At 47.2% G+C, this 19,993-nt stretch overlaps 7 protein-coding genes across 7 annotated transcripts; 4 read left to right on the top strand and 3 right to left on the bottom strand.

Moving 5' to 3' along the window:
* Positions 1 to 1,450: 1,450 nt before the first annotated feature.
* GLAREA_13084 (HD-domain/PDEase-like protein) lies at positions 1,451 to 4,501 on the bottom strand (the record flags this gene model as incomplete). The annotated part of the gene is made up of 4 exons (XM_008084741.1): positions 1,451 to 2,683; positions 2,728 to 3,317; positions 3,383 to 4,258; positions 4,306 to 4,501. 4 exons carry the CDS (start codon positions 4,499 to 4,501, stop codon positions 1,451 to 1,453), a joined length of 2,895 nt encoding a protein of 964 aa, XP_008082932.1.
* Positions 4,502 to 7,557: 3,056 nt separating this feature from the next.
* GLAREA_13083 (S-adenosyl-L-methionine-dependent methyltransferase) lies at positions 7,558 to 8,495 on the top strand (the record flags this gene model as incomplete). The annotated part of the gene is made up of 2 exons (XM_008084740.1): positions 7,558 to 7,822; positions 7,873 to 8,495. 2 exons carry the CDS (start codon positions 7,558 to 7,560, stop codon positions 8,493 to 8,495), a joined length of 888 nt encoding a protein of 295 aa, XP_008082931.1.
* Positions 8,496 to 9,400: 905 nt separating this feature from the next.
* GLAREA_13082 (DPP6 N-terminal) lies at positions 9,401 to 11,108 on the bottom strand (the record flags this gene model as incomplete). The annotated part of the gene is made up of 3 exons (XM_008084739.1): positions 9,401 to 10,126; positions 10,171 to 11,027; positions 11,084 to 11,108. 3 exons carry the CDS (start codon positions 11,106 to 11,108, stop codon positions 9,401 to 9,403), a joined length of 1,608 nt encoding a protein of 535 aa, XP_008082930.1.
* Positions 11,109 to 11,425: 317 nt separating this feature from the next.
* On the top strand, positions 11,426 to 12,718 carry GLAREA_13081 (Radical SAM enzyme; the record flags this gene model as incomplete). The annotated part of the gene is made up of 1 exon (XM_008084738.1): positions 11,426 to 12,718. One exon carries the CDS (start codon positions 11,426 to 11,428, stop codon positions 12,716 to 12,718), a length of 1,293 nt encoding a protein of 430 aa, XP_008082929.1.
* Positions 12,719 to 12,987: 269 nt separating this feature from the next.
* On the top strand, positions 12,988 to 13,824 carry GLAREA_13080 (Molybdenum cofactor biosynthesis protein C, MoaC; the record flags this gene model as incomplete). Its single annotated transcript, XM_008084737.1, has 1 exon — positions 12,988 to 13,824. One exon carries the CDS (start codon positions 12,988 to 12,990, stop codon positions 13,822 to 13,824), a length of 837 nt encoding a protein of 278 aa, XP_008082928.1.
* Positions 13,825 to 14,209: 385 nt separating this feature from the next.
* GLAREA_13079 (uncharacterized protein) lies at positions 14,210 to 15,395 on the top strand (the record flags this gene model as incomplete). The annotated part of the gene is made up of 2 exons (XM_008084736.1): positions 14,210 to 14,601; positions 14,651 to 15,395. The coding sequence occupies 2 exons, from the start codon at positions 14,210 to 14,212 to the stop codon at positions 15,393 to 15,395; spliced, it is 1,137 nt and encodes a 378-aa protein (XP_008082927.1).
* Positions 15,396 to 16,118: 723 nt separating this feature from the next.
* Positions 16,119 to 19,666, bottom strand: GLAREA_13078 (P-loop containing nucleoside triphosphate hydrolase; the record flags this gene model as incomplete). Its single annotated transcript, XM_008084735.1, has 5 exons — positions 16,119 to 16,990; positions 17,038 to 17,262; positions 17,314 to 17,559; positions 17,609 to 17,954; positions 18,002 to 19,666. The coding sequence occupies 5 exons, from the start codon at positions 19,664 to 19,666 to the stop codon at positions 16,119 to 16,121; spliced, it is 3,354 nt and encodes a 1,117-aa protein (XP_008082926.1).
* Between the last annotated feature and the right edge of the window lie 327 nt (positions 19,667 to 19,993).

The following is a 19,993-nucleotide window of genomic DNA, read 5'->3' as shown; positions in this document are numbered from 1 at the left end:
TATTACTCTCTCTCTCTCTCTCTCTCTCTCTCTCACGCAATATCTCTTTCAAGGTAACTTCTCCTAGGTAAGGTAACTTCTTACATCGATTTCCGCCTTTCTCACGATTCTTCTTCTCCGCTTCGAGGCGAAATTCACAACATCAAACCCCTCTCAACCCCCCTTTTCCTATTATTAAACCATCATTTCACACCTTCCAATCCCACACCACCCCTTCATCTCTTCAAACCCCCCATGAAGGCATACTTCAATCTGTGCATTTATACCGCCTAAGCCCCCAAGGATCCCAACATTCCTCACCCTTCTTAACTGTCACTCCCTCCACAAACCCCTCTCAAACAACCCCCCCCCAAAAAAGGTTCCTACGATCGTTTCCTCATTCCTATAATAAGATAAGACACCAAAAAAAAAACACCCCCCCGCGATCTACTCTCCCCCTATCTCATCCCAAGAATTCTATCATCACTACGTTCAGCCATCTAAACAACCCTACCTACCACCCAGCGAAAAGGCGTTTGAATATCAAAACACGCTTCTCGTGGCGCGGATAACGCAAGTACAGGGGTGCGTATTCACTTATAATCGTACGTTGTCAGTGTAGTGGATTGAGTGGGTAAAGGTTAGATAGGTTCTCGGTGCTTGGGCATCGAGTCGTTACGCTGTTACATTAACACATCTATCTCCTTCCATAACCGAAATCCCGACTTATGATTCACGCACCCTCCGCACCACAAATCGCAGAGATTGAAAAGTAAAGACATGGAAGATCTATACGGCTGAGATACCATTGCATGATGTGGATGGGAATGTGAATTCCTACTTCTTTCATTGATATCTCGACTTATCCTACCCTATTCGACCAAGCTGCTCCGCTATTCAACCTCTTCATCGCACGCACATATGCATCTCAACCATACCACATCGTCACTTTCTCGCCACACATATACAAGCCCCCTCCAGCCGCTCCATCTATCCGTCCATCAACCATAATCATCATCAAAATCATCTTTCCATACCCGCCTAATCACCCAACCAACCAACCATCTATTCCAAGCCCCCTCGCCCCTCAAAAGCATATTCCCAGACAACGCCCATTTTAACACCCATCCCACCACTCCCACATCAACATTAAACAATAAACAAAAAAACAACATATCACCCAAACATAGATCAGTCGTGCAGGTATCCTCGAGTGTGACCAGAAATAAAACAAAACATTCCCATCCATGCCAACGCCCATATGCCGTGTCTCCATAGTAGAGGAAACCACTCTCGCCCCCCATAAACACAAAAACGTCCCGCGAATGCCGAGCCTAATGTGTATGACACGATGTCCTTCGTATGATGTACAATGTACAAAACCCGGTCGGCTCAACCTCGTTCGGCATGCCATACGCTACATCCCTCGTGTTCATCGTTTCGTAATCAGAATCAGAGTCGATAAATTGCTTCATATCTCAGGCGGCGCTGTTCTCGGGACGCTTTCTTCATTACTGCCCGTCCGTCGATGAGTTCGTGAGATATCCGGGACCGGTGGACTAGCACTTTTACTGCGTCGCCAGATCATGAGTTTATCCATGCGGAATCTGCTTGGCTTCTTTCGGAGACTCTTGACCTTTTCCATCATTGCTCCGCCTTTTGATTCTTCGGTTGCTGTGGTTTGCGTTTCGTTACTGACGGAGGAACTACCGCCTGCTCGGAATCCCGATGGACTTTGCGTGGGTGTCTGGCTCAATGTATTCTTTTCAGCCGATTCCTGACTTGTAATGCTTGTGCCTTGCGTACTAGGTGAAAGAGGCATCTTGCTTGTTGTAGCACTCGTGGCTTGACTGGCCCAATCGCCTGCAGCTGAACTACCTGCTTCCGTACCATCACTACTCCGCTGCTTTTCAGATGACTCCTGCTTCTCGGGTGATCTCGGCTTCTCTGATACTTGTCGCCTCTCAGGACAAGGAAGAGGTGGATCGACAACAACGGCATCCGTAACTAAAGAGGGCATCACCGACAGCCCGTTAACATGATGGCCATTGGGCAGTGCATTCGCATCTAGGCTGGGATGGTCCAATAGTCCAGGAGCACTAGCAGTGGCAAAGCTGAGCTGAAGTTGAGAAGGTTGAGACGTGCTATCCTGTATGCCAGTATCTACACCAAGGCTATCGCTCCGAGTAATATCTGGATCCGACTGATGATGAGGTATCTCTGACTCTGGCGACTCGGAAAGTGCTCCGTGCCTTGGCGTAAAATTTCTGGACAAACCCCTTGTGAAATCCGCATCGGAGGGTAATAGTGTAGCACTACTTTGCCTCTGACGATGTGTATCAGAAGGTGCTGCCATGCTCAGGTGACGCGGGGAGAACATGCCATCGTTCATTGGAGCATCTCCACTGTCTGCTCGTAATCTTGCTTGCTCATCTGCAATCTTTTTGGACCACACTTCTTGATTGCAATGCAACTCTTCCACACAAAATGCCATTCCTGGCATGACATCAGTGACTCCTTGAAATAAGGGGATTGCAAACATGTTCATGAATCCAATTTGCGATTTTCCAAGCTCGATGGTTTCACGGACGGGTGCGGCAAATAAAGCAGATGGGATACCCAGATCCTTTTCCATGGTTGCTTGTCGAGAGAACTCGTCTGTTAATATCATCGTCCACTGAGCTGCGACATCATACTTGCGTGCCTATTTTCGTTAGCATAATTCCATCCCTGAAAAAAGATACATACCACATTGCTAATATCCGCACACTTGATCAGCAATGAGCATGCAAGTGTACGTTGTTCATCTAGTAATCTCGCATTCCAACCATCGGTACCGCCATTTTCGTGAAGTTTCTCTTGCATCCATCCCATCTTCTTCATGTAATCAAAGTGAAGTCCCATGTCTGTGGCCAGGATGGAGCTAATCATCAACTGCCGCATTTCGACACTTTGAAACACCACTGGCCAATGACGTCGAAGAATCTGCGAATACGCAGCGCAATGAAATGACTCGAGGACAGATCGATCGTTGTAAAGCTGTGCCAGCGGAGCATTCAACGTTACCAGGAACGCATTGTTGACTCCTGGATGTCCTACGTCGTGTCCGATAGCAGTGATCAACAGAGTCAGCGCATCGAAAGGCCGTATCAAGGCGGCAATTGGGGAAGGTTCCTTTCGAGTTTCATTTGCCGTGGGAGGATAAGATGGTAATCGACCCAGCTGAACGAGAAAGTGAAAGCAAGCTTGTAAGACATCAATAACATGGCGGAAATTGTGATACGGAACAAAGGCATTGTACGCCGAGCGGCTGGCTACCAAAAAACCTGTGAGAGATTCTGCACGGGAGTCAGCATATGCATCACACATTATCCGAAACATGTCCATAAAGAGCGCTTCTCACCTGTCGATATCCGCCACCTCTCCAATTCCGGCATTTCCAGTGCATGTTGTAGCATTAGTAGAGCTGCGTGAAGAAGCTCGTCATCTGTGAAATCGTGCGCGGAAAAGGACCAGGAACCAATAGCAGAAGCAATCTTCTCACGTCGATCCAGCGCGACGGCTATTCTGTTGTAGCTAAACGGTTCATCGTCACCTCCAAGTTTGCATATCCCATCCATTAATCCAGATACCATAGCTTCGCGTAGATAAGCGTACGGCTTTTGGTCATCTACTCCAACCCATGATCGTTTCCTCCCTCTCTTCAATTCTAATAACGCCCTCTGATCCTTGGACGCATCTTTATGTGCTCGATACGCATGCACGGCAAGACTAGGTAATCTATCCTGCAATAACGGACTCGTTAAAACGTCCACCGCCCCGAGATCAAGATACTTCATGGTTCGCACTTGATCTAATGGTGTGACCAAGGTAGCTTGTTTCTTCGGCGTCGCAAAAGGGTCGAAATCAAGATATCCACCAGTTCTCGAATCTGTGCGTCCGCGGCCCGGCGAGCTAGTAGTTTCTGGTATCGTTACGAGAGCCACCGGGACGATGAGTTTCGAGAGACTTTGGTATTGAATTTCCGACACTATCCACTGTAATAAACCTAGTCCATACGATTCGTCGTCCGTTTCTACGGCGTCCTCGAGGATCCCGTCTGTTGGCTGTTTCGAACTTGGTGATGGCGTCCGAACTTCTCTTGACGGTCTCTTGGTTGCCAACTGGTCTTCATAAGGAATGTCTATCAGCACAAGGGTCGGTATTAAATCGACCATGGATGAGTGGTTCAGTTCGGACAACTTTGCTACGCAGGAACTTCCCGTCGTACATACATGCACTATCCATCGTTAGCAGATATCAAAAACGGATTGCGGGAGTGCTAACCTTCACTGAACATGCCAAGTAGCGTTTTTACGTTCCCGTCCACTGGACTTGTCGACCCCTGATTTGAAGACTCCACCACATCAGAGTCTTGTATATTTATCGCTGGATGTGACGAAATGATCTCATCCCTCTTCACCAGCCTTCCCTCCACCGCTGTGCGATCCACGTACACCACATTGCACGCAGCATACTCCATGATCGCTTCGCGCACCACGGCGCAGAACTAATCGTGCCCTCTCGGCGCGCAATAATTATCTCAGCCAATTCTTTGGTCGGGTGTAGATGGCAGAATGCGCTGCCCGTCCTTGTGATTCGAATATCGACTCGACCGGTTACACTAACAAGGCTCGAGCGCAATAGCTTCAGACGAGTCAGAATGCGCTCACCAAGATCATTCGATGTGTCGGGTGCGGATTCGAGGAATGTGGTTGTGCAGCGCGGTCGCAGGACGAGGTTTGAGGATGTGTCAGGGGGTTCGAGAATTTGCGGATTCGAGGATTCGAGGAAGGTCGAGTTATATGCGAGGGAGGTGTTTCTAGATTTCGTTCGAGTCGGTCGCAGAATCCGAGTGGTTCTGTATTTGCATCAATGAGCAAAGTTCGTAATGTTGAAACCGACAAAGGATTGCGGTAGTATCTGCTGCCAATGACGGTCCTACGACGAGGTAATGGTACAGGCGGGTTTCGGAAGGGTCACTCTAGTCTTCCCTGGTTCGAGGTGGGTTCTGCCACACATCAATTGCGATCTCGTACGACGGTCGCTTTCGTTGGTGTTTTGGTTGTGGTTACATGGAACTCGAGTCGCAGTCGCAAAGGATTCAATGTGCGCACCAACCCTCAGCACCCGCAATCCAGCCTAGGTCGCCGGCCCGGAATGCAAAATCTGCGCAACGAACAGGAGGAGTATCAAGATCAAGCGGACATTACTGCGTGAGGAGAGGGCGCTGGAGTGAGCTCGTGAGGGTAATGACTCGGGAGGACCGATCGATAGGGGGAGATGGAGGGTAATTGAGGCTATTGATGTTCTCGGGAGGTATGCCGTCGAGGTGAGTCTGCTCGATGAGAGGAGGGACAATGGAGAAACCGACTGGTGTTGTTGCTGTCTCCTGGCCGAGTCCAATGGAGTTGAGGTGTCGTTTCGTGAGGAGTTGAGGTGCGAGTGCAGTAGTGGAGGCCTGAGTTCGGACGCAAGTGAGCCAAGGCCAGCTCGCAGGCCGTGAAATGGAAGGTGAGCGGGAGGGGATTTACGACAATGCTAGCGTCTGCAGGTGTTATTGCATGTGGTTGGCTGGAGGAGAGAGGGATACTGTAATTTGTGGATCAGGGGTATTTTCTTGATTGTTATCATTGGCTATCAATACATAATCGGTAAAGTCATTGTCTTTTAATTCTGGCATTCCTTGTTATTTATCCAGTCTCCTTCCCTTCTGGAGGATGTCCGTATCCATCGGAGTAAACGAATAAGAGAAGAGCGGGTTCTGACCACTCTATCTGCAATCCACCGCTCTCTCCACTATCCGCGTCAGCCAATAACGACCACTTTCTGATAGATTATCTTCCCCTCGCTTCCGGTTCTAGATTCCTTCTGGAAGGTTTGGCTGTCTTCTATCGCGTCTTTGGAAGCCGAAGAAGGAAATAGCGAAACATGTGTGGGCACGCGAGAGGGCCGCTGCCGCTTCAGATTAAGTGAAGCTGGAAGCCGGTTTGTTGGCTGACAAGCACAGACGGATGCGACCAACACCACAACCCCTTGCATTAATGTTGTGCTGATATGAACGCCATTATGTATCTGGGGAAAAGATGTGCGAAGATCTTCTGTATATCAACGCCATGTGAAATGGCAAAAGTCAGCATACGATAAGAGAAGTTAGAGAACATCGCTTCAGATCGACAACCATGTGTTCTGTGGTTGAATTGAGAATGCCAAAATCCGAGGTGGCGTTGTTTCGTACCACCAGCCGTCCTCAACAAGTGACTCGAACGGAGTTGCCGGTGAGTGGATACAAATCATCCCTTCACTTTGTAGACGAGACAGCGAAACAAACGGCTTACAGCTCAGCTTTTCAACATCATTTCAACATTATTTCGTGTTATCCGGACCCCTAACTTTCTGGGAAATTCCCAGTCTTGGCAGAGACATGGACGTAATAATCATCCCGTCCATGTAGATCTCAAGACGACAGAAGTAACAAATGTCGCGACCAGACACTTCCACTCTGTGCTATATATAAGTAATCGTCACAAAGAATAGGTACCTCAGATAGGTGTGGATCTCCAATATTGATCTTATACTTCAGCTACTTATAAAGCCATGTCTTCACACAATTCTGCAATCAGCATCACACCGACATTTCAACCATCACTGAGCATCAGATAATCTTAAGTGCCTTGGGTGTGTCCCTCGCTTCCATCATTCTCACCAAAACTCACTCTCGCAAGCCAAGAACCTCATCACCACATCCACAACAAGCGACTCACCTCGCATCTCAGATCTCAGATCTTATTAACCAATACCCATCTCACCACGAATGACTTGCTTTTCCGGAATATTTCACACGCATCCGAACCAGGAAAACAAACCTAGAATGGACACTATAGAGTTGTTTTTCAATACCCGACCTTCCGCATTCAGCACGCAAACCAAGATGATATCGAGATCTCGCGTACCAATGGGAAAGCTTAAATCCACATCGGATCTGAAGAAGGCCACATGATGGAGGTGCATAGAGTTCGAATGAATTGCTTCATATGGATCTCGTTATGTTGACGAGGGAAATGTTTTTTATTAAGTTGATATAGCGATCGAGATCATTCTCAACATCGGGTGTTCTTAAGGTACGTGCAATTCGTATTTGCTCAAGAAAATCCGTATGCCATTTTACATTTTCTCGTATCCCTGAGCCATGAACTTAAGATTGAGTTCCTTCGTCACGGTATAAGTAAAAGTACACCAGTGATGTTTAGCAAATTACATACTCCAATCTTCTTCAGGATCCACGAACGATTTCTTCCAACAGCTTACCTAGCATCGTATTTAATCCCACTTATAGACATCTCACCTAGTACTAGATAAGGTGAGTCACATTTCATGTTTAATCATCAAGTGAGTCTTCACACTTTTTTTCATGCCACGATGGAATATACCAAATCACTCTATATCTTCATACATTCAGAATTAGCCTTCGTAAATTACTCACTCGAACCTACCAAAATACCTACATGCTCTTCAAAAACCTATACTCTACTCGCAAGCATGTCCACTCCCTCCCCAACCTCCACAGCCGACCTAGCCCTCCACTTCCTCGAAACCCGCTCCCCCTCACATCCCACATCATCTTCCGCATCCCTCCTCTCCCAAATCTCGCACCGCCAAAAAATAATCTCCTACTTCTCCATCCCCGCCGGCTCCCGCGTCCTCGAAATCGGCTGCGGCCAAGGCGACACGACCATCGTGCTCGCCGACACCGTCGGTCCCAGCGGTCACATCGACGCACTCGACCCCGGATCACCAGATTACGGTTCCTTCCCCCTCATACCCAACCCAACATCGACTAAGAAATTAAAACAGGCTCGCCCTTCACCCTCTCCCAAGCACAATCACACATCCTTTCCTCCCCCCTCGGCCCACGCATAACCTTCCACAACACCTCCCCCCTCGCCTATCTAACCAGCTACACCGGCCCCCCCTACGATTTCATCATCTTCGTACACAGCACATACTACTTCGCCACTCCCTCCGTCCTGCCCTCCATCCTCGCCATTCCTCTCCTAGGCACGCCCAGAATCTGCATCGCGGAATGGAGTCTGCGCGCGCGGACACCGGTCAGCTATCCGCACGTGCTCGTCGTCCTGGTGATGGCGATGCTCGAGAATATGCGTCGTGGTGACGGGAGCGGGAATGTAAGGACTGTGATGGCGCCTGCGCGACTGCGCGAGGTGGTGGGGGAACGGTATGGGGTGGTAAGGGAGGAGTATCTGGGAAGTGGTGAGGGGATGAGGGATGGCGTGTGGGAGGTTGGATATATTCTTCGTCGGGAGAGGGAGGGACGGGTGTTTGAGGGGGTTGAGGCGGGGGAGGGGATGAGAGGGGTTGTTGGGGCGATGGTTGGGGCGTTGGGGGAGGCTGTTGAGGGTCTAGGCGGGGTGGAGGGAGTTGAGTGTATGGATGTTTGGGTTGGGGTGTTTTCGTGATGGTTTGTTCGGAGTATGTTTTTATATGTGGAGAGAGTTGTCGATGAGAGAGCCTCGGTCAGTGAGATGAAATTATTAGCATCAAAAAGTGAGGGAGACATCTTGTATACAATGTATTGAGTGATTCAACGATTATCTTAAAATCAACCTTAAATCGATAATAAATAAATCAAATCGATAGTGCTTGGAATTACTTTATTTCAAAATCAAATTCATCTATAATTATATTACTTATACATCTATAGTACTACTATGTCTAACAATAAATAACAAATAAGGAACTCTAGGTTATGTTCTCGTGTAAGTAAATACGGGCAACATTCGCTAGATGTTTTGCTATACATCTAAATTATATACTACTTTTTATACAAAAATGTCAAAGTCTTAAAGAGCTCCGGTAGTATTTCTAATTTTCTATGCTACATTTTTCAAAATTTTTAAACATAACCTCGAAGATGTGTTATCCGGAAAGCTTAGATTGTTTTTCCATATTTATAGACTTGAGATAAATCTTTGTTTCCGGAGACCGCGCACAACTGTCTAGTCTTCAGTACAATTCGTATGTTTTAAGTAGAGTACATGGCTTTCGATATGACCAAAAACCTCCCTTCCGGGCTACTGATAGATGATATTCCCACTATTTTCGCACCATTTGGTGTTCCTCCTCTTTCACGCGCTAATATACAATTTCCTCAACAGGAAATCGCCTGCCTCTTTCCCGCGGCGTGCTAAGTTGGCAAGCTGTCCGATCGTACGGACCAGTGTGTGAGTTGGTGACAGCTTAAGTCCACATCTGGGATAAAATTCTGAGCATCATCGACCATCTCGCTCTCCTCTCATTTCACTACCATGAGCTTTATCAGCCTTTTTACCATGTCATCAATACCAAAGCCCTCCACAGAGCCTCAAGTCACCCTCCCCCCACTCGTTCCCGACGTCTCAAAAAACTTCCGGAACTGAAAGGTATCATCAACCTCCTCACTCCCCTCACTCATCCGCGTAAAACTATCATCCTCCATCAACACCTCAATCGTAACATTTCCACCTTTCTCATTCACAATCGGCGGCGACTCCCCGTAGATATCCACTCCCTTCGCCTCGGCGTCTTGCCAAGGAACAGCTTCATCATCGCCAGCTAAGGAAGCTAGTAGACAATCCTGAGAATCACTGAACAGCATCGCGGGACTTGCACAGTCCGAATTCAGCCATCTAGCGATGGTTTTACCAATGACCTTTCCACCCGGCATTTGTTCTCCAAAATTGATGATTTGGGGAGTTTCGAAAGATGGATCCCAGAGATGAACAATCCCGCGACTTTCTTCACATCTTATCATAAGTAATTCGTCAATCTGAGGATGCCATGTGATCTTCGCAATCGGAGAATGGAATATCATGACCGTGCGAAGATGTTTGGTGTGGATGTCCCATAGCCAGAGGGTTGTGGGGAGGTCCTCAATGCGTGTTGCGAGGATGGTGCCGGAGTGGTCAAATGACATCATGTTGACGCCAGTTTTGGAGTCGGTGCTGTTTATTGGGGTTGGTGATGAAGTTGGTGGGTGGAGTGGTTGAGTTACTGGTGTGAATTCGCGGGTGAAACCGCTGGGTGAGGGTGTTATTTGTTCTTGCCAGATCTGGATTGTTAGTTGAGGTTCCATGAAGGTGGTATGTGGCTTACCTGGAGTGTTTCGTTTGGGGAAACGCCAGAAGTGTGTTGGATATTCAAAGTTTCTGTGAATGATGGCGTCGATAGGATCGTCACTCGTTTACTATGATCCCCAATGGCAGCATACGTACCAGTTCGATTCCAGTCAAACAGCTTGATACCTGCTCCAAGATCCAGATCCATATCTTCATGAGAAGTTGGATGTGGCCCTGTCCATGTTTGAAAAAGATGTCCATCCGCGGTGTACACGAATATCTTATGGCCTTGCGACGCCGATTCTAGAATTGCCAACCATTTCCCATCCATACTCCACGATATGGCTTGTGCATCGATGGATTCCGGATGCCATGATCGTACGACTTCATAATTATCTCTCGCATGGATGCTGATTATATCCTTCCCTCCTCCGCGCGTCAACAATGCTAGATTCTTCGTCTGTGGTCGATATTTGAATCCCTTCGCAGCAGAAACTGATTGGTAGAATTTAGGAGATGGAATCTCAACAGTCTTCGAGGTAGACAAATTTACTATCGAGACTTTCAACCCGAAATCAGAGTATACACATATTTCATCCTCTGTCGCGCCGAAAGATACACATGTAATCTTTGTTGTTCCCGAGGTTGGGTTTGCGATGCTGGCGGAGAATTGGAGGTTGATAGTTGAGTAGACTCGTATAGTTTCTGTACTCACTATAAGAACCCGAGTCGAGTCTTCGGACCATAGGAACCATGATATTGTGGTTGCTAGGTCTGGTGGTATTGTAATGGTGCGTACGATTTCGAGTGATCGCGTGGATCGAATGACAAGTTTGGTAGGTAGAATGATCGCGAGGAATGCGCCATCTGGACTGGGTAGACACTGGGTCGAAGCTGTTTTGCAAGAAAACGTCAGTGATATTTTCTTTTTTGTATGAAACGAAACTCACCCTTCAAAGTCCTTGAGTACCTCATGATTATCTCGGATTTGAATGTCTCTTCATCTCTGGTCGTTGTCAATATTTACATGTTACCCAACTCAGCTCACCGCCCCATATTCTGCCCGCCCTGGCCCCTCCCGGACTTCGCCCGGTATCTTCCCCCACTCTAACAGGTCATGGCCGACACGGATATGTCATGGAGAATTGTACATCTGCACCATGCTTATTTCTTATTTTCGCCGAAGTCCGTAAATGTGTACAGTCACTAGTTTGCTAATCATGTATCGACTTCCTTTTTCTATATGATATCGCTTGATCCTTTTCAAATTGGTCTTTCAGGACTCCTTCACTATGGCGTCTTTATTAAGATCTGGGCAGAGGCATTTGTTGCTCACGAGTAGACGGTCTCGAGGATGGCGGGGTATTGCTTCTGTGGCAGTACCAGCTCCAGCTGTCACCGAATATCCTCAACATAGCTTCCCAGAACAGGCAATCCGAAATCGAAGAGATGCGATTAAGGACGCCAAACCTTTCTCCTCTTTCCTTACCGATACGTACGATCGACAGCACAACTACCTCCGAATATCCTTGACAGAGAAATGCAACCTTCGATGTTTATATTGTATGCCGGAAGAAGGTGTACCTCAATCCCCACCCCGAGAACTCCTCACTACTCCCGAGATATACCTTCTGTCGTCCGTCTTCGTTCGAGAAGGTGTAACAAAAATACGCTTGACTGGTGGCGAGCCGACTATACGAAAGGATATTCTTCCTCTCATGCATCAGATTGGATCTCTGCGGACACATGGTTTGAAAGAGCTATGCATCACAACAAATGGCATTTCATTGCATCGAAAACTGGATAGCATGGCGGAGGCAGGATTGACGGGTGTAAATTTGAGCCTGGATACTCTGGACCCATGGCAGTTCCAGATCATGACGAGAAGAAAAGGATTCGAAGCGGTTATGAAAAGCATCAACCGGATCTTGGAGATGAACAAGCTTGGTGCTGGCATTAAGCTGAAAATCAATTGTGTTGTTATGCGAGGGATGAACGAGCGAGAGATACTGCCATTTGTCGAGCTGGGACGGGAACAAGATCTGGAAGTGCGATTTATTGAATATATGCCATTTGATGGGAACAAATGGAGTAAGGGTAAAATGCTGGGATACAAGGAAATGCTGGATATGATCAGAGTCAAATATCCATCCTTGCGAAAGGTACAGGATCATAAGAACGATACCAGTAAGACCTACGAAATTCCTGGCTTTGTTGGGAGAATGGGTTTCATCACGAGCATGACGCACAATTTCTGTGGCTCTTGCAATAGGTTGCGTATCACCAACGACGGGAATTTGAAAGTCTGCTTGTTTGGCAACGCCGAGGTTTCACTTCGAGATATCATTCGAAAGACCAATGGCGGTGATCCCATCGACGAGCAAGCTTACGAAGCTATGAAACAGATTGAGATGGACCGACAGCAAGGTTTGGTGTCTTCAAACGTGCCCCTCGGTCGCTACGAGCATGAGAAGGAATTGCTCGATGTCATTGGGCTGGCAGTGAGTCGGAAAAAGGAAAAGCATGCAGGAATGGGAGAGCTTGAGAATATGAAAAACAGGCCAATGATTTTAATAGGTGGGTAGGTCTTCTTATCTTTGTTTGACGAGCATATTGGAAAGATTGCATTGAGGGCGTTTTGTCATATACCCAGATGTATGTACCCATTATTTAGTAATACGACATCATGTAAGAGTTTAGATGCCGTCCATAGTATTGTGATTCTTACGCTAATTGAGGCGTAGATAATCCATCAAGCAGATCATACCGGAGTTCTCTGATTCAACGACGGAGTCACGGTTCTCATCACCCATGGAATAAGGTGCCAATCTATCTTCTCCCATCTGTAAATACGATGTCTGGAATTCGATTATATGCGACACAGTCTTCTTCGCCCGGAAGTAATTCATCTCAGTCAGAGAAAGAAAAGGCGACGAGTTATGCATCGGACAGCAAGCAGGCTAGCCATCGCCATGGAAGTCCTCTTGAGGGTGCAGGAGTGGACAATCCCAGCAGCAAAGAGGCTGAGAAGACAATTCTCGGTGCTGAAATGAAGAGTACAGCTTCGCCGGCGACTGGCTCGGTTCTCACACACCTCAATACTTCTGGAAACGCACACATGGTATCTATCACTTCGAAAGCCCCCACAAGTCGAAAAGCAATTGCCGTTTGCTCCATCCACTTCTCGAATCCGACTGCTCTTCCACTTATTCGCTCCAACTCCATGAAGAAGGGAGACGTTTTGTCTGTTGCACGAATAGCTGGCATTATGGCGGCAAAGAAAACGAGTGACCTGATACCTTTATGCCACCCAATCGCCATCACTCATGTATCTATCGACTTAGAAGTTAAGGGCGGGGATCGAGATCATATGGCTTCTAAACCCGAACGTGTGAGCACTCCATGGCAAGGAACCGGGCAAGGCGATGCGTATCCTTGGCATAATCACAAACAAGCCAAAGACGATGTGAAACAGGAAGATTTTGGCAGAGTTAATATAACTGCTACTGTCACTTGTGATGGGAAAACCGGAGTGGAAATGGAGGCCTTGACGGCTGCTAGTACAGCTTCTTTGACGGTGTATGATATGTGTAAAGCAGTTGATAAAGGAATGTGGATTATGGATTTGAGGGTTGTGAGGAAGGAGGGCGGAAAGAGTGGGACGTGGGTTGAGAGTGAGAATGTGTCTTGATGTCACGCAAAAGAACTTCATCTATCCATCGTATCTCCCAAGGCTTGGATGGTTAGCCCTAAGATCTCGGGAAGATCGTATTCCGGGGGAGATATTCGGATTAGCTTTTGGAAGGAGCGATTGCTCAGTACACCAAATTCCTGCCTCCATCAAAAATTGAGGTTGCCTGTACCACCACACGACATACCTAAACACATTATCATGCCCGCCACAAGAGGGCATTTTCTATCATTAAAGTCCTCAGATTGCTCTCCCCTGTCGAGGCATCAACAAACGTCTTCGTCCCTCTTGCAGCTTCCACGAAACACACCTCCTCACTCTCCTCGTTCATACCTTTAAGAAATTGGCAACGAATTAGCCTAGATACCCTTATAAAAACCTAAGAATGGTCAAACTTCAGAAACCTATTCGCCTGAACGATCCATCAGCTGCCTCCTGTCCCAGACATAGAGGTCCTCGACACCGACTCGTATTACCGGATCCGCCAGCACCTCCGCGACTATACACTCAGACTCACGCACTCTTACTTCACTGGGCGGCCGACGACATAGGCGTCCTACCCCAATTATCTTTGCTTTCGCAAGTCCTAAGCTCGGTCTACCACTTCACTTCGATCCTCACATGCGCGATTCCATCCGACTATCCACAAGATTTTGTGCAAGGCTGTCTACAAGGTTTTATTGATAGATGGAGTGGCGAGAGTAATTTGCTTGTGGTGTATTACAGTGGACATGGAGAAATTGACAAAGGTGGTGGGTTGAGGTGGTGCGCTTTCAAGTATGTCGTCCTTAACCGATTCGGATATATAGATACTAACAAACTCAAGGCAGCCTCCAGGATCGAAGATTCAAGTCCCAGAGCTATCATGGACGCGCCTGCAAAAGCTTCTCGAGTCCACGCTATCAGATGCATTACTCGTCCTCGATTCTTGCGCTTCTGCCGGTTCGGTTTCATTCGCACCAGTATCGAATATTCTAACAGATTCACTTTCGAGAAGCACCACCCGACACAGATCTCGTTCGAACAGCGCGGGTACTCAAGCCACGACTGAAATTCTCGCCGCTTGTGGATTCGAAACGACCGCTCCTGGACTCGGTCCGGACTCGTTCTTCAACCTACTTGTCACAGAACTCTGTTCCCCATCTTTGATCCGTCGAGAATTCAGTATCGCAGAGTTACATCGCCGCGTCTTGAGCAAGGCAGTGTTGAAGGGTGGCGAGGCACGCAGTCCCGTCTATGTTCGCGTACGCGGTGAAGTTGGAGGGGGTAGTCTCGTCCTTGGAAATCGTCGACTCAGTGATCGGCGACTAGGTGTCTGTATCAAGGAGAGCAAGAGAATCTTACTTGAGCTCGACACGAGGTTCCAGCAGAGAGAAAAGGATTTGAACATTTGTGCGGATGGAAAGGAATGTGCATTGGAGGATCCTTGTGATGGGTTGGATGAGGAGTGTCCGCAGTTGGTGCAAGTTGAACAGAGGACTAGTAAGAATGTTGCTTTTGATAAGGTTGTTGTGCAGGAGCTTAGTGGAAAGGAGGTTGTGCTTGATATGGAGGGACGGGAGATTCGGTAGATGTGGTGTTGGTTGACAGTAGTATTGGATACCTAGGATTAGTATGAATAAGATATTTTTATGTGGGTAATTTGTGGACTTTCTTGACTACTTTGATGTTGTCGGTAGCCTTGTGGATAGATGGTGATTGAGTACCTAATTGGGACTAGATAATTTAGGTGTGGTTTTAATAGTACATTATTCGGCGTAGGCTCTCTCCTTACCGTCGCAAACTATTTCGATACGCTTATAGCCTCACCGAGCTTTGGTACTAAAGCTCTTAATAGAGCTAAATTTGTTACAGGATATAGTAACAAATCGGCATTAATATCGTTGCCAAATTTAGTACAAAAACGAAAGACTCTATTAGTTGTTAGCTTTATTATTTGATGGATTGCTTAACCGTTATTATACTATATACTTGTATTAAATTACTTTAGTAATTCTTTAGTAATATATAAAAGTTTAGATAGTTGTTAATTTAGGTAGCGGTAGTACTAAAATACGTACGAGACAATACTAAATAGTCTTGGCAGGAGGTTAAGATACGATGTTGCGTATTGCATGTCAGCCCTGTTTAGAAAAATCACTTCTACTCTGTAGATATCAAAAGCATTTGATACATCGGAAATACGTCGAACTATAAAACTTCATGGAAAGAATAGATCGATTCTAACACCCCCATTTGGATATCTAACTCATATCTTACAAAACCCTATCATACACCCCTCCCACCCTCACAATTCAATAATCATCATCATCCTCCTCATCCTCATCATCATGACTCTCCCCACCCCTCGCAAGCAACTCCTCCCTCCTCCTCTCCTCCTCCCTCTCCTTAACCGCCGCCCTCTTCGCCTCCTTCGCCACCCTCTTCGCAACCCGCTCCGCCTCCGCCTTCTTCTCCGCTCTCTTCTCCTTCTCCATCCTCAGACTATCCATCTCCTGTTTCTTCACCTTGAACTCGTCGTCGGAGTCTTCACTCGGGCTGTCACTGTCTTCGCTGCCATCGCTCGTGCTCCCTGTTGCGATGGGTTTCTTAGAGCGGGTCTTGTCTTGATAGCTAGGGTATTTGCGGCCTGTGTCTGTGGGCGTGCCTTTATCGACGTGGTTGTCTTTGCGGTTTAGTTTCGCGAGCGCGTTTTTCGAGTCCGTGTCGCGCACTGATTGGAGGTAATTATCGAAACGAGCGCTCGCGACAGCGACTTGTCTGAAATGTCTAGCTTCGAGGAGCGGGCCAGAGACATCGTTTCGCAGCCGGCCTTTGCTTTCCATATAATCCCATTCTGCAAGTGCAATGGCGGTTTGAAACGCGTTCTTGATCTGGCGGCCGTTCCAATTCGTTTTGGTGGGTTCGTTGTCGGCCCAGTGGCCTTTGGCGAATTCGATGATGTCTTTGCGGGAGAAGATTATGGGACGACCGTTGGGACGGAGTTGGTCTTGGCGGGTGAGGCGGTTGAGATTCATTTTCCAGATTTCGAGGGAGGATTTGCGGGTTAGCGGTGGATAGTAGAGGGAGATGTGGACGCGGGATTTGATGGCTTCGTCGAATTGTCCGACGCGGTTTGTGGTTAGGATTAGGATGCCACTGTAGTACTCTAGAACTCGGAGGAAGACTTGCAAGTTAGCTTGTGGTCCATATAGATTTGGCTGCAGTAATTACCTGATACAAGACTGTTTTGTACGAAGTCTCCCTTCGTTCTCTCGCCAAGGAACACATCTGCTTCGTCAAGGAGTAGTACACATCCCCATTCTCTTGCTAGGTCAAAGTACGACTCGAGGTTGTCTTCAACTTCTTTTGCAGTCGCTCCGCCAATATCACCACAAGTAATAGGAAATAGCGGGCGGTTAGTGTTCGCGGCGACACACTCTGCAGTAGAGGTTTTCCCTAAGGAAATATGTTAGAAAGGTAAGGCAGCATGCACCAATCGTGACTTACCAACACCAGGGACACCATGCAACAAGATAATGAGACCCTTGCCCTTCCCTTTCACAATATCGATATCTCGGGAGGCCAAAGAGTCGTCTTTCTTAGTAGGTGCTGAGCGTGGTCCTCTAGCATGAGTCTTAACTAGCGCGCGGACAATCTGTTTGTGATCTTCCTCAAGAACGAGATCTGCGAATCCATCTGGGGCATCTTTGTTGATTTCCTTGACGTCTTGGCAAAGATCTATATCCAAAGGATCTAAAATGTGTCAATGCTGCATTTTTCTTACCAAAAAGGCACAACTTACACCATTTGCGACTCAACAGGAGATATCCATAGACACGATATGGCAATAACATATGTCTATCTCTGCCAAGTTTACCCTCATCCGCTGATACAGTATCCAAGTTAGTACTAGGAAGATTGATGAAAGCAGTTCGTTGGGACACATCAAATTCAGAGTCATCGTAAGAGTACAGAGTTTCGCAGTGACCGATAGAAGCACATCCCTGAACAGCTTCTTTCCACTCTCTGGAATCTGGTTTGGTTGGTTCTTCGATGATATCACCCCCGAAAAGAGGATGCTCGATTTCGTTTGGTGCTTTGCTGTTCTTGAAAGCCAATGCGAAATCGATCACGGCATCACCGTCGAGCTGCGAATAGGTTAGTATAATTTCTAGAGTGTTGACGCATAACTCACCTCCTCATGCCTAAAGTTTCCTTCCTTCACACTGAGACCTCTATATCTCACATGCGTCATCCGAACCAACCTCACAAACTTCTTGCCTCTAGTAGCCAAAGCCGTTTCCAACGCAGCTCGGTCAGACTCGGGCAGTAACTTGAGGGGAACATAATCCAGAGCTGTGATCGCACGTAATCCCTCGTACGGTGTGATATAAAATGTTTTAGGCGCAGCGCCATAGTTCTTCCCGTCGTAGTCGATGTTGTAGCAATCAATGAAGAAATTCGAAGCCGCCTTGGGCATGCTGATAATGACTGGTTTCCCCTCGTAATCCAGTCCTGGGTCACGATATCTTCGTCCACCACCCGCATGCAGGACACGGTATGCTTGCTCTTTAGGCTTTCGGGAAACAATGAAGTCTCCTGGCTTGAATAGATGCCAGAGGTAATCGAAAGCAATTTCTTTGAGTGTCCCCGCCTTGATTTGACGTCGGATTTCGGTAGTAATCGTGAGGTGCTTATCAAAGATGTACAAAATACACTTCATCCCATTAGCAATCTTCTGAGCTTCCTTCAAGCGCGTTTGATCCTCGGTGCTCCATTCCTCTTCAGTCTCCTTACTCTTGTCCTTGGCGTCAGAATCATCGGACTTATTCTCATCCTTGGCCTTGTCTTTCTTCTTGTCCTTTTCTTCTTTCTTCTTCTCTTTTGGTGACTCCAGTGTCTCAGTCTTGCCGTCCTTGTCCTTCTTCTCGACACCCTCAGCCGGTTCCTGTAGCTTTTTCTTTTCAACTACTTCCTTCTCCGCAACAAGCTTTTCATACAAAGCCTGTTTCTCGGCCATGCTTTCTTCAAACTGGTCGCGAAACGGTATCAGTGGCTTGAAAGGTGCGACGAGGATATTGACGTTTGGTGCGAACTTAGCACCACTAATCTTGCTAATCTCCCCCAAAAGTGTGGGGCACATGATTGTAATTCTGTCGGGGTCTAGGTTCTCCAAAGCGTCGGGCGGTTCCTTGCTATCTTTTGCTGGCTTTTCCTTTGTCACATCTGTCGTCTCCGCATCAAGTAAATTATGTGGGTTGATGGTAGCAGGTTTCATAGATACGATAAGTGTATGCGGGCTTTCAGTACTGGACCACAATGCCTTGACCTTGTCGTTCCACCAATCTTCACTTGACACATATTTGATCTGCTCGTCGAGCGAGAAGGGCTTTTCTGGCTTTACTTCTTCTTCTTCTTCGACTTTCTCTTCGGTTCCTCCTTCCCCGGGAAGTATCTCTGATTCTTCGACAGTTATGTAGCCACTATCCTTGAGCTTCTTTTCAAGACCTTCGAATCTTTTGAGCAGCCTAGCGTATTTCTCCTCGATTGTCGGCGTGTCTGACTTTTTTTCGCCATCAACACTCTCAGTTGATTTAGCGTCGACTTTTGACTTCTCCTCCTCTGTAACTTCAGGCTTTATATGTGGCGATTTGATGTCAGAGCCAGACGAGATGTTGGTAGTTGAGACGCTGATAGAGGCTTTTCGTGCAAATTGTGGGTGGTCGGCCTTGACAGAGGGAGCGCTGCCGTCCGTCGTATTTCCGTCATCTGAAGTAGTTGGTTTGACCTCGACTACTGGCTCCGACTTATGATCCAAGGTAACAGGAGGCTCAACATTGGAAGTCTTCACTTGCGACATCTTGATGTCCAAGCGAGAACAAAAAGAATGATAGCAGTTGGTTCAAAGAAATCGGATGCGGCCGATACTGAGGATATAAAAACAAAGCTAATACCTCTACACTCTATTGCTCGAAAGCCCTATGAATTATAATATCTAGTAAGTGAGGTGTTAGCTTCAGTCCGCCGTTGGGTTCGAACAAGCCCGGAGTCGGGTACAGCTCTTCTCCTGGCGTAAGATGAGGAGTAAAAATCTGTAAAAACGAGACTCACGGCTAGATCAGTAGTGAAGAGAAACAATCATAGAGGTCATGAACAACATTTGCGGGAAGCCCATTCTTTTTCTTGG

Source organism: Glarea lozoyensis, assembly GCF_000409485.1.
Source record: "Glarea lozoyensis ATCC 20868 chromosome Unknown GLAREA22, whole genome shotgun sequence".
NCBI lineage: Eukaryota > Fungi > Ascomycota > Leotiomycetes > Helotiales > Helotiaceae > Glarea > Glarea lozoyensis.
This window is presented reverse-complemented; position numbering and strand designations above follow the sequence as displayed.